Source organism: Typha angustifolia, chromosome 15 (genome assembly GCF_048772165.1).
Source record: "Typha angustifolia cultivar Huaian chromosome 15, ASM4877216v1, whole genome shotgun sequence".
Lineage (NCBI taxonomy): Eukaryota > Viridiplantae > Streptophyta > Magnoliopsida > Poales > Typhaceae > Typha > Typha angustifolia.
Window position 1 is genome coordinate 18,590,690 of NC_133253.1, and position 15,352 is coordinate 18,606,041.

General features: G+C 39.3%; 3 protein-coding genes across 3 annotated transcripts; 2 read left to right on the forward strand and 1 right to left on the reverse strand.

Annotated features, from left to right (window-relative positions):
- Nucleotides 1-221: 221 nt before the first annotated feature.
- Nucleotides 222-2,632, forward strand: LOC140778183 (thioredoxin-like 4, chloroplastic). Its single transcript, XM_073122770.1, has 3 exons — nt 222-775; nt 887-940; nt 2,376-2,632. Exons 1-3 carry the CDS (start codon nt 326-328, stop codon nt 2,484-2,486), a joined length of 615 nt encoding a protein of 204 aa, XP_072978871.1. The 5' UTR covers nt 222-325; the 3' UTR covers nt 2,487-2,632.
- A 6,161-nt stretch (nt 2,633-8,793) lies between these two features.
- Nucleotides 8,794-11,542, forward strand: LOC140778389 (abscisic acid 8'-hydroxylase 3-like). The gene is made up of 9 exons (XM_073123074.1): nt 8,794-9,056; nt 9,152-9,470; nt 9,558-9,710; nt 9,798-10,046; nt 10,127-10,219; nt 10,343-10,421; nt 10,510-10,616; nt 10,916-11,034; nt 11,158-11,542. The coding sequence occupies exons 1-9, from the start codon at nt 8,860-8,862 to the stop codon at nt 11,270-11,272; spliced, it is 1,431 nt and encodes a 476-aa protein (XP_072979175.1). The 5' UTR covers nt 8,794-8,859; the 3' UTR covers nt 11,273-11,542.
- A 659-nt stretch (nt 11,543-12,201) lies between these two features.
- Nucleotides 12,202-14,273, reverse strand: LOC140777096 (heat stress transcription factor B-1-like). Its single transcript, XM_073120998.1, has 3 exons — nt 14,080-14,273; nt 13,768-13,997; nt 12,202-12,992 (listed from the first exon to the last, which is right to left on the reverse strand). The coding sequence occupies exons 2-3, from the start codon at nt 13,975-13,977 to the stop codon at nt 12,465-12,467; spliced, it is 738 nt and encodes a 245-aa protein (XP_072977099.1). The 5' UTR covers nt 13,978-13,997; nt 14,080-14,273; the 3' UTR covers nt 12,202-12,464.
- Nucleotides 14,274-15,352: the final 1,079 nt, after the last annotated feature.

Below are 15,352 nucleotides of genomic sequence, written 5' to 3' on the forward strand. Positions count from 1 at the left end.
AAAGTCCGTGGGATATTTATGAGCTAGATAAATAGCTGCATGCGACTTTCTACTATTGGGTTTAGAAAGTTAATCCCAGCCCAGCCCATTCTAGCTCAGCCCAGCCCAGTATATTGTTCACGTTTTCCACCGACCCAAGAAGCTTGACTTTCTCAGTCTAATGTTCGACCAAGGTAGTGTCGCAAGGCCCAACAAATATCGCAGTAATAGCCGAATCACAGCCACAAATTTGCCTCGCGTCTCTGGAGTTCCCTCTCCTACTACCATATCCAAATCCCGGAGCTCCTCTGGGAAGATGCAATAGACCAAAATCCCTCCAATTGCCATGATCAATTGCCGTCCTACTCATCTCATCTCACCGTCTAATGCTGCGCTCGCCCCATTTTGGCCGAGCGAATTCGATCCCAAGCCCGCAGCCTTCTCCGGTTCGAGAAGCCCGGCTCGTATCAGATTGTTTCACTCTTCGAAAGATTTAAGCCTCCGCCTCAGAGCTGTCGAGGACGGCCAGTTCAATGGAGCACCAATGGCGTCCACCCCCGCCGATGACGACGACGACGATGATGACGAACTCTGCCCGGTGGATTGCGTGACGGAGTTCAAGACGGAGGAAGAGTTTCAGAAGATTATGGAGAAGGCCAAGGAGACGAGATCACTCGTGGTGGTGGACTTCTACCGCACCTCGTGCGGGAGCTGCAAGTACATAGAGCAAGGATTCACAAAGCTGTGTAAAGGCTCCGGGGATCAAGAAGCCGGCGTCGTCTTCTTGAAGCATAACGTCAGTCCTGTTCCTTTCCCTTCTTAGTCTAACTTTTAACGAAATAATTAACTTTAGAGAGTTATTGTTGCGATTTAACATCTATATTTGTTTTTTTAATAAAAAAAAAAGGTCATTGATGAATATGATGAGCAGTCAGAGGTTGCAGAACGGCTGCGCATCAAGGTAGTTCTCTTGATACTATTTTAACCTTTGATTGTACATTGTAGTAACTAGTAACTAGCTTTGATTGTTTATCTTGTGTGTCTAGTATTGGAAGGTTCTTTGTGAACAGTGATGTATATGCTCTGACTAAATTTGTTATCGAAGGTTGTATAGAGCTCCTCTTAGAGAACATATTTGAGTCATTTCCTTTGTAGGATCTTTACTATCGTTTCAATGATGTATATTCCTTCTCTTAAAATATAGAATCAAAATTGTAGCTGTTGATGCTTGTTTAGGTGCACTAGATTTTGTTATCTATCACTATTAGCTGGTTCACGTGTTTGGTCATATAATTATGTTGTGTTAAGGTGTGCTGATCTTTGCAGCAGTCCTCTCTATCCACACTATTGTAGTATACATTTGATCAATTGTAATTTAAGAGCCATAAAATGGAAATAAACAGTGGCATTTTCAGAGGGAAGTCCCTGAAAAGGTGCTTCTATATTCTGCAATTTCATAAACAAGACTGTCTTATTTGTTTATTTTACTTGATGATTTGTGATGGAAGATATTATTTACATGAATATAAAGTTTAAAAGCCTTCCAAGATAGCTGTGTTGTTTGAAGTTCTACATTGTGTGTTCCTGTTTCAACAGGATACCCTATTGATATAACTATAAAATGAGGTATGACCCTCAAGTATACATCTGCTAAAAAGAAATTTTCAGTGGCTTACTAAACCAACTGCTTATGATATTTTAACAACTGATATTCTAATACCATTCCTGAGTTCACTTACCATGTCTTTCTTATCATTAGAATATGCATAAGATGATTCTCGAGTAGGATGCCTATAACTCTAACTTCTGTTTAACTTCTCCTTTTACTTTATTTACCCTTTTTTTCTTCTTAACCTTCTTCCTCTCTCTTTTTTATTTCTTTTAACTAAGATGCTCCGTAAAAGTCTATCTAAGTTTCCTCTTTTTATCATTGAATATGCAACGGAAAGTACAGGAATTGTGATTCATGGAACAATGCATATGTTTGATTATATATCTTGCCTTTTCCATTCCTATTTCATATCTTATTCTGACTTATTTTTCCAATACATTCTGTCTCTATAGACCTTATGCCTTGCTTTTCTACTTGGCCACATGCGAGCAAATTTTATTTCTCTATATATAATAGACATCAATTTATATACGTACACCTCTTAATTTTTTTGAACTTATGTTCAGAAATATAGATGGATATCAATTTATATACATACACCTCTTATGTTTATGAACTTATGTTGAGATCGACCAGGACCTGAAATGGCGAGACATACTTCTGATTGAAAATTCTAAAAGTTCTTTTATTTTTGGCTTCCAATTAACATCGGACTTACTAATGTAAATGCAAGTCTGCTGCCATCTTATATTGTTAGATGAAATGTTTAATTCATTTTATGCAGGTAGTACCATTATTTCACTTCTATAAAGATGGGGTCCTGTTGGAAGCATTTCCTACTAGAGACAAGGAGAAAATTGTTGCCGCCATTAGTAAATATACGTCTCCCAAGTAAATCTTGAAGTTACAGTGTTACGTACTTTGGCAATTGTACACTGATTCAGAACCTGTAAATGTGGAAAATGTACCTCATTTTTCTAGTACATATTGTGTTATTGAAAATTCTTTGTGATCTATTCAACTGATGATACTCTTCTCTTTGTTTGGAGGAATGAGCTCATTCTTGTGGTGAAAAGTAGAACTAACAAGGAACTCTTGAAGCAGATCTGGACAGAGCTAAACTTCAAGAAATAATAAGTGAACAACAGTTACTTCATGGGGTCTTGAGGTGTCAACTCTTGAATGCCATATGAAGGTACTCCTTAATGTAAAACAGATCCTTTGTTCCTACATTCTACTATCTGCGGGGCTGTCAAAAAAGCTCATGTTTGACATCATGGGTATTTTAGTTCGAAATACTAATCAAGCCGAGCTAAGCCGAGAGCTCAGCTCAAATTAGCTAAATATTTTTTAAATATATATTGTTTGTTTAATAATTTATAGTAAATGTTATAGTGTACTTTAATCTCAAATAAGATTATATAAATTAAATCCTAGATTTTACATGTAAAAATCTAATTTTTTAAATTAGTTGAATGACATCTAGTTCCACGTTAGGAAACGAAGTGTTAAAATCATCTTTATATATACCCAACCCTCAAAAAATTTATATTATTATAACTCAAAATTAAATATATGATTAAAAAAATTAGAAATTGAGCTAGCTCAAGTCGAGTCAAGCTATCTCGATAATGTTATCAAGCCAAGCCTATATTATTAGACTCAAGCTTGAGCTCCAGCGCCAGCCAAATTGAGACTAGCTCGTTCAAACTCGGCTCGTTGACACCTAACTTTCTAACTTTCTATAATGCCTTCTTGATCTAGGGTGTTTGGGTAGCCACTTGAATCGTCCATTCCTTTCTACCAGGCTACCAGTCTTAGAAATGATATATACCACTAATCAAAGGCTTCCTGAGGGAGGAGGAATCCTGAGTTAGAAAATTTCGACTTACAGTAAGTGAAGGCAACAATTAGGCCTTGTCTCAGTTATAGATGCTAGAATGTTCAAAAATATGATTGATCCTCTTGACGACCTTAGGATGGATAGACTAGGCGGTCAAGATTTACTGAAGAAAAATACTAATTCACGATTACGATGCTTCATTAAAGTAACAGCTATGGTATGGAGTTGAGCAGAATAAGAACTGCAATATATTTATTAGATATCACTCGAGTAAAGTTGTAACTCGTATGTTGTGCGATTCTTTTACCTTTGCTCTGCTTAAGCTGGCCCTCTCCGTTCACTATACAGTCAATAGTTTTACTACAACACTACTGGCAATCTGAATCTCCAGACTCTCTTTGTTCCTAGTCTTGGGACTTGGGCTAGGATGCATTAGAACTTAAGTTTAGCCCAAACTGGACTAATTTTGATGCACTTCAAGCTAACCAGTTGAGATGCAGGAGTAGGCAGCCTTGTATTTCCAAAAGTAATGTGCTAACAATTTTATTACTGCTGGCTGTGATGGCAGCTTTAACTGTTAGATAGTGTCGCTAAATATATTTACCAATAGGTAAAATGCTCAAAAGATACCCTTCAAAGTTTCTTATTTACTTATAAGCCTCTATACTTTTTAAAACTTTTTTTTACGTGAATATTTTTTGGAGTTAATAAATTGTTAAATTTAAATATAAAAAGACAAGAAAAATATTCTTATTCTAATTTGTAGGTGTTTTTTTTTTATTAAATTATTCAAACTTAAGATGAAAAGTAACCAAAAAAATATATATGCACATAATATATGTTCAGTTACAAACATTAGGAATTATGTATGGCAACAATTATAAATTTAAACCAAAAAGAAAAAGAAAATCTTTGTTGGTATTTGAATAGAAATGCGGGCAAAATTAAAAGCAGTAAAAGTGTCGTACATTTCCGTGGCCCTCGGAAAAAATATTTAATACTAAGTTTTATTATTATTTTGTAGACGTTTAGAAATATATATCAACAAGATAGTGCCATCTTTTATATCCACAGAAATCTCCTGCTGCCTGTAAAGTGATTAAAGGAAGTCAAGCAAGTGATGAGGACTACAAATCGAAATGACGAGTATTATTATAAATAAAAATAAAATTAAAAGAAAACTTGATAATATCTCAATTAAACTCAAATAAATATATGTATATATATATATATATACAACATGAGTCTTTTCATGTATGTAAGCATACTTTCACCGGCCCACTCCTTCAGCATGCTGTTTGTTTTAGATGTTCACCATCACACCATAAGGATCACCTCCAATAAATTTGACATAAAGTAATTCACCAAGCTCGTTAAGAGAGCAAGTTGTCCCAGAGCAGGAACAGAGAGCCATAGCCACGTAACCAATCTAAGCTCCTGTACACGAAACCCTACAAGGAGTAGCATAAGATCTCGTTAAAGCACGAAATCCGTCGTCCTTGTCCTCTTATTAGCTATAGCCCCGTCTGTTTCCTTGGTCTCATCCCTACGACCTATCCAAATAATTCATCCACTGACCGAGGGGAGAGGGGGATTGGGAGATTCTTTGCATTTGTTCTTCTTCTTCTTCTTCTTCTTCTTCCCCCAAGAAAGCACGTCCTGAGATCCCCTGTGATGGCGACTGGGTACCCAAATCCAAGGACAACTGCTACCTCAAAGATATCTCAGATCCCGGAAACACATGTCCGCTGATGGATAGATGGATCTCTGAGGACTTAGGAGGGGACTCATGTGAATCCACAGTTGGCTTCGTTGGGTTAAAACGCATGTAGATTAATTCCCTCGTGATGAATGCTTAATTGTTAAAAAAGGATGTGTTGTAACATACTAGATATAAACAATTTAACAAGCTTTCATTCTTTATTTTTCTTAATTTGTTCAATCTCTTTCGGTGTGATAGAACACGCACCATCAGTTTTACGTGCAAATTTAAGTTTTGTTAAAGAAGGCACAGGTGAAAAGGCTGATTAATATATGTATACATATATATATATATATATATATATATATATATATAGTGTAGTGTAAATATTAGTTTCGTGTTTATGAATACTGTGAAATATTATTTCCATGAGACTTTTGTTTATCTTAGTTTCTCATGTCATATTATAAATATTGTATTTTGAATCGTACTGTGTGTTTAGTCTGTTACCTAATCTAGGCCTGCATTTTGTGGGTTGGTTCAAGTGCAATGTTAGGTGTGTGCAATTTATCGATTTACTCATGTGCATCCAACAACTACGATCGCTCTTATTTAAATCATGCATCCACTCTATTCTCTTTTGAATTCGATTAAGATCATCAAATGAGCACGCGTAATATGCTGGAGCACATTCAGCAGTGTATCCGAATCGGCCCCCATTGGATCCACGCTCTTACCTAACAGTTCATTTTATAGCTCAACTGAACTGTTCATCATTCGCACCAATTCAGTACATATCCGGCATTAAGCTTAGCGCATATATAAAATCTCAAAGACCTTAAACTTGTTAGGTCGTCAGGAGTTAGCCACTACTGCATAGTGTGGAGAAATGGTCCCTTGGGCAAATTAGATCTCACCCTACCCTTGTCCCACCACTAGCAGCAATTCATCTTTTAGTGTTTGATTGTGATCCCCCAACTCCTACTGTGGACCTACTTGTGTTTCTGTACTTTATCTTATTCATAAGATTCATGGTTGTATCTATTCTTGGATTCTGAGGAACTTATCCATCCATAAGCCAATGAGACCGAGAGACAGAGAGAGAGAGAGAGAGAGAGAGAGATACTCATTCATGCTTCTTATCCTTTAAGGGTGGTGCTAATAATGCAACAAAGGCGGTATGCTCCCTAGCTAATTGCTGCATCTTTTAAAGGGGATGTATACCTCCAAGCTAATCCTGCTTGAGCTTGAGTGCATGATTGGGTTGGGGTCACGTTGCCCCCAATGCACGGGAATTTGTTCATAATGCAAGCTCAATGAGCTTTCATCATGAATTCTGCTGTCCATGAGTGATGGGATCTCAATGAAACAGATGAATAGAATTTTCTTTCTTCCAAAGAATATTTGATGTTAGAAGGATATCTTTCAGTGCCCACAGGATCTTCTCGGATATATTCTAAAACATCATCAAAGCTTATCGGGATAATTCCAAATGGAACTTTCAAATAATTGTCTATTTTCACATGAATCCTTTTATTTACTATTTGACTTTTTGGTTACCAAAAAGAAAATATTATCCTTGTTATTGAATGATTAATTTTAGATGTTATAAGTATTGTTTTATCTTTATTTTAGAGGTAAATAAAAAGGACAAATTAAGAGCTAAAAGAGTCAAAAGTGTGACCAAAAAAAATAAATAAATAAAAAAGAGAGTAAAGAATATATTGAACTAACAGCGAAGAGAGCATGAGATTTATGCGAGTTCTTTTCATTCCCTACTCAAATAATTGAAGTGGCTGATAAGGATTGAAGTATTGGTTTCTGTTTTAGCTACATGATAAGAGCTACAGTGATCTAAGTCTATTTGAAAAGGAAAGTAAAGACGGAGACGAGTGACATCTAGGCGTGGCCTGGTTGCAATTCTGCACCGACATCGCTTAGGGCAACTAATAGTCGGTGGTTAATTAATTAGTACTCCCCCAGCTCTTCTTGAAAAGAAACAGTTGAGCTGAGGAGGGCAAACCATTTGATAGGAAATATCTCCACTTAAACATGAAAGATTTGCCTGATAACTTTCTTCCGAGAAAGATAAAATAATAATAATAATAATAATAAAAAAGGTAGGCAATATGTCCCTGAATCATTTAATCTTTCTAGTACAGTGGAGGAGAAACTCCATGCAAAAGTAAAGTAGCCCTCCATCCATCCATCCATCCATCCATGTAACTTGTAAGAATTGACGAGAATCCTCGCTACAATTTTATCCCTAACCATTAGTACTTTACGACAACTGCTAATTGTACGACCTATTCATTAATTATCATGGTAAACAAAATCCATGTGAAGAAGCAAATGATTAGGAGAATCTCATTTATGTAGCTCTCACGCTCATCGACTCCTTCCTGTTTCTCTTGCGAGACTCATGTGACCCAAACAAACTACTCTGCCATCGTCCTTTATTTGCCTCCGTTTGGATTGAGTTTAAAACCTTTTCTTTTCAACCATGTTAGTAAATATATACTGTAACATTAATTTATACGAAAGCTAGGTCAGTATCTCTTTTCTTTAGTGTAATTAGGAGAATGGCATCACTAATGCAATTTCTTTTTTCTCAAAAAAAGTATTTAAGGTATTATATTCTAAGATGAAGAGATAAGGTTAACCAAAATTTGAAGCTAATCCACGTTTAAACGCCACGAAAATTCACGTGAGGAAGCCAATAACGGCAGGCAATAAGTTACTTAAAAACGACGTCGTACGAGACTCGTGTGACCCCAAAGGTATCAGTGCGCAGTCAAAACGTAAATTCCGGACGGCGTCAGATACAATAAGAAATCCGAATAGATTAAATTATTATTATTATTTTTTATTTTTTTAAAATTGGTAAACGTGATACTTACGAGGCGTCTATAACATTCTTTATGGATGGCAGAATACATGTGAGGAAAAAACAACGAAGAAAAGAAAAGAAAAGAAGAAAAAAATCGTCGAGATTCATGTGACGCCCAAAGCCACCAACAAGTTACAAGTGCAACTCCACGCCGAACCACGGATCCATCGGCCGAGTGCGAGGCGGACCCAAAATGTCCGTCCTCCAACTATCTCCAACCCCACCACCAGAATATCGACACGTCCTCACTTTCTAGCTGTTGATGACGTCGACCACCACCCTCGTCCGGGGCCCCGCCCATTCCCGAACTTTCCCGAGCCGTCGGATCACTGGGGCCCCCCACCCATGGGCCCAGGTCCTGGCTGTAACGCACCCTAGTTGTCCGTTGCGCGCCACACCTGAGCCAAAGCATCCTGGGCCGTCCACGGGCTCTGATCTCGGCCGGGTGCGAATGTAAAGGCTATAGGGTCCGACAACCTTAGATCCTCTGTCGTCCTGCTCGAATCCAGACACCTGTGAAACCATGTTGGTTTGTTGTACTTGTGCGGACGTGCCAACTTAGCCGCACTAACGTTATATAGTAACATGACCTCGTCATGCGTCCGACCGGGAGCTAAAAAATTATGGCAAAGTCTCATCGCGTGGATTTGGTAAATATCCTGGGAGCGTTGTCGCGGCTACACGTGTGTGAGCATGATAATTATATATTTACTCCTCCATTCATTAATTTTATTTTCCCCTCTATATATACCCATTAATCCTTAAATCCCCCTCTCCATCTCCCCCTCCTTGACCCCTTCGACCGATCGATCCCCAAAGGGTCGGAGTTGGAGATGATGGGTTTTTATAGCCTAGTGTGCACATTCTTTCTCCTCCTCCTTCTCTCCTATCTCTTCATAAGAAAGCGCAAGAGAAGGCCTGTACAGAGAGCTCAGCTCCCACCTGGCTCCATGGGTTGGCCTTACGTTGGAGAAACCCTTCAACTCTACTCTCAAGACCCAAATCTCTTCTTCTCCGCCAAACAAAAGAGGTTAATCAATTAGTTACTACTCTTCCTCAAACTCTTCTTATTGGTTATTTCTTTTCGGTGCTATGTACTGAAATCATGAATTGTGTCCTGTTTAGGTATGGTGAGATCTTCAAGACCCATCTACTTGGTTGCCCTTGTGTCATGTTGGCTAGCCCTGAGGCTGCCAGGTTTGTATTGGTAAACCAAGCCCACCTCTTCAAGCCTACGTATCCCCGGAGCAAGGAGTGCATGATTGGCCCTTCGGCCTTGTTCTTCCACCAAGGAGACTACCATCTCCGGCTGAGGAAGCTTGTCCAAGGCTCGCTGAACCCCGACGCCCTTCGCGGCCTGGTTCCGGGCGTCGAGTCTATCGTCATCTCCGTGTTCGACTCGTGGAATGGGCGCGTCACTAGCACGTTTCATCTTATGAAGAAGGTTAATCAGTAGATTACGAATCATTTGGCCAACTGTTTAGCAGTTTTATTTATAATGCGGTGTTTCTAATTGATTTTCATCGTTCAGCTCTCTTTTGATGTTGGCATCCTTGTCATCTTTGGCGGCCGGTTAGATGAGCGTTGTAAAGAAGAGTTGAAGAAGAATTACGTGATCGTCAACAAGGGTTATAACTCATTCCCTACTAAGATTCCAGGAACTATGTACTACAAAGCAATCCAAGTAAGAGACGTTAATACGATCTACAATATTTTCTTCCACTTATATACGCTTGTTCGCCTCGTATGAATGTTTCTTTTCGCAAAATAGGCGAGGAAGCGGCTGCATCGCATACTGAGTGATATCATGAGCGAGAGGAGGAAGAAGGGAGAGGTGGAGAACGATCTCTTGGGATGCCTCATGGAGTCTAAGGATGACAAGGGAGAGCATCTCACCGACGACCAGATCGCGGACAACATCATCGGCGTACTCTTTGCGGCGCAGGATACCACCGCCAGTGTGCTCACATGGATGATGAAGTACCTGCATGATCATCCAAAACTTCTCCAAGCAGTGAAGGTAGTACGCATGGCACTCTTTTAATTTGATCACCAGATGGGACTAGTAATAGAGACTTAGTACTACTTTCATCTATGTAGGCTGAGCACATGGCCATACATGAAGCCAACAAGTCATGTGGAAACCATCCCTTGACATGGGCCCAAAGGAGAAGCATGCCACTGACTCATAAGGTGTCTTCATCTACCCCTACAAATGTATTGCAAGCAAGTGGATAACTATCCTCTGAGCATGTGTTTGTGCTCATGATTGGATGTGGAAAGTGACGCTACTTCTTCTCTTTTCTTTTGATCTAGGTTTTATTAGAGAGCTTAAGGATGGCAAGCATCATTTCGTTCACGTTTAGGGAAGCAGTTGCTGACGTCGAGTACAAAGGTAAGCATGTGTTCCAAGTCGAACACTCGAACTCTACTTATATATATATATCTATATATATTAAAGGAAATAGTACTCTTTTGTCCAGGATTTCTTATCCCGAAGGGGTGGAAGGTGATGCCTCTCTTCAGGAACATACATCACAACCCAGAATTCTTCCAAGATCCAGAGAAGTTCGAGCCGTCTAGATTCAGTGTACGTACGCGACTAGATTCGTTAATAGATGACTTGATTCGCTGGGCACTTTTAATTATGTTCGCTTTCAGTACATTTATTCCTTTATTTTAGGAGTCAAAGGCCGCGTATGAATTCAATTAATTAACACCCTAGCTATAACGGCCCTGACAGTGACGGGAAAAAAGAATATGGCAGCTAGTTCTAACGTTATAACAACCATGAGAGCATTCTATAATCTTATCGTGTCACTTTTTTTTGCATCCATAGAATTTTTCCCATTCTATAATATTCTCATGCTCCTTCTGTGACAAGTACAGGTTGCACCCAAGCCCAATACCTTCTTGCCATTCGGCAATGGAGTTCATGCTTGCCCAGGCAACGAGCTAGCCAAGCTTGAAATGTTCATCGTTATCCATCACTTAGTCACCAACTACAGGTGAGTGTAGTATATCCCTCCTTCTAAAGTACTGGACCACATCCATTTGTGTTTATTTGGACTATATATATTTTTTATATCTTAAAAAGACTAATTATTCTAGATCATGGTTTTGCTGTGCAGGTGGGAGATCGCTGGATGTCATGGTGATCAGATCGAGTATGGCCCATTTCCAATCCCCAAGCATGGCCTTCCAGTTAAATTATGGAGATCAAGCAGCAGCATAATGTCAGTCTAATCGCAAAAAATTCTCGGAGCTAGGCATTTAACATTATCAATCTAGATAAAAAAAAAAGCTTACAATTCCTCTATCACCAAGGCAAAAGAGAGGGATCCATCTCTAGCTTGCTAGCTAGCATTATTATTGTTATTTTTATTTTTATTTTTATTTTTTTTTGCTTTGTTAATCAATCTTATGCTAATTATTTGTCTATTAAAAAGAATGTGATTTGGAAGCCTTGTTGTCCCCCACGCATTGCCTTTTCCAACATGCAATATTCTATGTCGACATTCGCTCGGATAACGAAATAACATCAGCAGCGTGAAAGTCAAATTTGATGCGTAGCATAGGATCCACATAGGATTGGACAGGTACCGTGTCAACACGTGGCAGAAATAGGTGACATTTGCTCTGGGCTCCCAGTGGAATGGCCTAAAGAGAGCCAGGTGTTGTTGTATCGAGTTTGCCTTGATGGGGAGGGTACATTAACTTTAAAATCTATGATTAATTAAAAATAGACCAATGTGGATTGAATCATTTGAATGTTGAAGAGAGGAAGTTTGAGTGCTCTGCTTGTTAGGTCTAGCCAACACTCAGATAAAAGGTAACAAATTAGACCACATTCCTTGATGACGTTATAGATGAGGTAATTAATTTAATAATAATAATTAAATAAAATATTCGAAGCAGTGTCTTTAATTTGGACACAGCCCAGCCCAGCCCAGCCCAGTCCGGCCCGGTCCGGTCCACTAAACCAAGCCATTTTTACGTCTAAATTGCTCGCATGAAATTACTAGCGGTTACATCTTTTGTGTCTGAGGAGTTATATGTACTAAAATAATAACAAATTAACGAATCTAGTCGCGTACGTACATTGAATCTAGACGGCTATTATTGGAAAGACTGAAGCTTAAGAATATTAACAATAAACCTTGAAGAACTAAACGAACAAATGCTAAATGTTTGTATAGCACTGATTTGGACGTTGCAAGTTAATTTGAGATACAGTGATAGAGAAGCATTACTTGGGTTCTTGATCACCCTTCCTGATCACTACTCTACAACTTGAGTTTTAAGATTGTTTCAGCAATTACACAAATATACTAAAAATATTGTCTATACCATTAATTAACCTAGCTCGATCCTACATAGGTCGAGTACAGGTGCAGTTCTCGCCCTTGCCAATCTGCAGGGATGCTGGCATCTTAATTCAAGGCACCATGCATCCATGATCTCCTTCGTCACACCATCCTCTCTTCCTCTTCCCACTCTTCTTTCTCTCCTCTATATGCACCCCAAAAAGCTTAACTAAACTACCCTCTTCCTCAGTCTGCTCTCCTTCTTCTTCCTTCTCTTCTCTCTTAGTTAGAGTTAGCGTTGCATTGTCTTGCATCAAAAACTTGAGGTCGATCGCTTTGACGTCGAGGAACTTGGAGAGGATAACCAGGAGCTCCTCGCAGTGGCGCTTCGCTAGCATTAGCTCCTTGTTCAGTATCTGGTTGTGCTTCTTGAGCTGTTCGTTCTCGTTGGTTAAGCCGAGTAGATCTTGGAGTGGTGAAGGAGGAGGTGAGGGGATGGAGGAGGAGCTGTGGACGTCACCGGAGTTAGTAATGGAAGAAGGATGAGGAAGAGGAGTTGCCACCTTACGGCGATGGATACTGGCGAGGAGGCTTAGCTCTCCTCGCCGGAAGTTCTCGTTCGCGAACTCCCACCGGTCCGGCGCCACTTTGCGGAAGCCCTGCAAATATAAGAACATAGAAGTGGTTTTCGGTAAATATCAAAAGGAGAAACATACGTGTTACTTTATCATTTGTTATTGTGATCTTTTGTTGACGTCAGCATTAATGGTTGACTGGTCAACATTATAACCGTTGTACATGGGTTCACTATTCTAAACTTGTTACTATACGACTATGTGAAACATGTGCGACGACCTAATAAAAGCATGACTAAGGGCGAGCCAAATGAGTTTGGTGAGAGTTGAGACAAACGGAGCCTTATTATAAAGACAACAAAGAAAACGAGCTCAACTTATCTATCTATGTTGGGTTTGGAATTGGATGTTAACTTATAAATTTGTTAGCCTTCAAGATTATTTACATATATCCCATGGATATTGAAAACGACTACTGCTTTAAATTTTGACCCCCGTAAGCAGTAGACGTGCAGCTAGATCTATCTCTACATTCCAGTTTTTTCTTTTTTTCCTTCTAAAATGAGTACTTAGTATAACTCAAAATTAATTATAATTAATTGCTCTTAATTCCCCAAAACTTAATTAATGACCAACATTATATGTAGAAGAATTAATTACTTAGTTTTACTAGCAGGTTGCTGCGACATAACCTGATCAATTTAAGTATATATAAACCATAGTTGAATTGAACTAACTCAAATAAAAATTAAGGAATATAATTTCAATTCAAGATGGTAAAAAGATATTCTAAAAATTAAAAACGTACGTCCTCATAATAGAAGTTAAAGATCTGAGAGGTGAATTTGATAAAACTTACATAGGTGTTGAGCTGGCGAATGAAGGAGGAGAAGTTGCTATGCTTGAAGTGGAGAGGTAGGAGGTCACGCGCGAATTCCACGGGCTTCCAGACGACGAACGACCTCCCATTCTCCTCCCAAGAGATCACGTCGGCCGTCTCTCTCTCCTCCACCATCTGATGCGTCTTCGTCAAGAACGGCGCCGGCCCACCTCTACTCTTCTGCGCCATCCTTGATTAATCTCCCTAGTCTATAACAAACTCACACAAATTAATAGCTCGAATACTCTCAAGAAAAAGAAGAAAAGTCGGTGCTTTTTTTTTTTCCTTTACCTATGCAAACAAAGAGTAAGAGAGCAGTGAGGAAGAACCAAGCCCAGCAATAGAAGCCTGATCGCAGCTCTTCCATAATACATTCACCTCTATCACAGCATCCGAATAATCTCCATTAGTTTGGTAAGGAGGAAGAGGAGAAGAAGAAAACTAGAGATGTCTCTCTCTCTCTCTCTCTCTCTCTCTCTCTCTGTTTTTCTTTTTTTTTCTTCTCTATTTGGGTCAGGAGTGGTTATACATAAGAAGCTTCTCAAGTGTTTCCGGACACGTGTCGGTCATCCTCGTCTTTTACCTCCTCCCGCGCGCTTTTGTCCTTCCTTACGTTTCGCGTCACCTTGCCTTACATACCGCTTCTAGAGACATATCAGCACGAAGAAAAGGGAATGTTTCATTTTACACCCTGCATGCATGTCGCCCATTTTACATTTCAATCCCTATCTTTTGACTGCTTGCAAATCTGCACCCACCTTCTATGGAAAAGAGACGACGGGATATGAAATAGTGTAAATTAGCCTTAACATAAGGCTCTAGATGCTAAATTCGCACGCGGCCACACCAACCGCACGAACTCTGTTGCCTGACATCTTCTCTAAGCTCTGCTGGGCTTGGCTGCAGTCGTAGTCGACAGTTCTACAGGTAAGTTTAAGGAAACGTACCCACTTTGCACTCTGCTTCAGTTACATTTCTTTATCAAAAGAAGAAGAAAAACAAAATAGATCTCTTTGTCCAAAGAGGATACAGATAAGAACAGAAAGCAATAGGAGGAAGAAAAAGGAGAGGATGTGACGGAGACGGCATAGCATTTAGTCAAAAGATGTGACGAGGTTGGAATTGAGGTCTTGCAATTGGCCTCTTGAAATGATTGACTCCTGCGTTTGTTTCCGTTCTTTCACCGGCTAAGGGGTTATTTTACCATGTCCAAGTGACAACTTTATCAATCTTTCAATCGTTTCTGGAAGTCATTGCCCTTATGATAATGTATGGATGATCAAATATTAATCTCAACATTTTTGCAGGATTCGAACGAGGACTGACTTTTATCCATAAAAGTTGAATGCTGGAAAAGAGAAATTTCTCGCCCAATTTAGATGGTTTCAATAGAAACAAAAAGAAAATTGTGCGTTAGCCAGAAGGAGAGACTCTCCACAACGAATTGTCCTTCCGTTTGCATAAGAACCGGAACTGATGACTTCACCTTTGTTGTCCTCGGAAGTAGGTTACTACTTCAATTGCTTGTAGACAATGGGCCTTTCGAAACTTTCAAACATTTGAC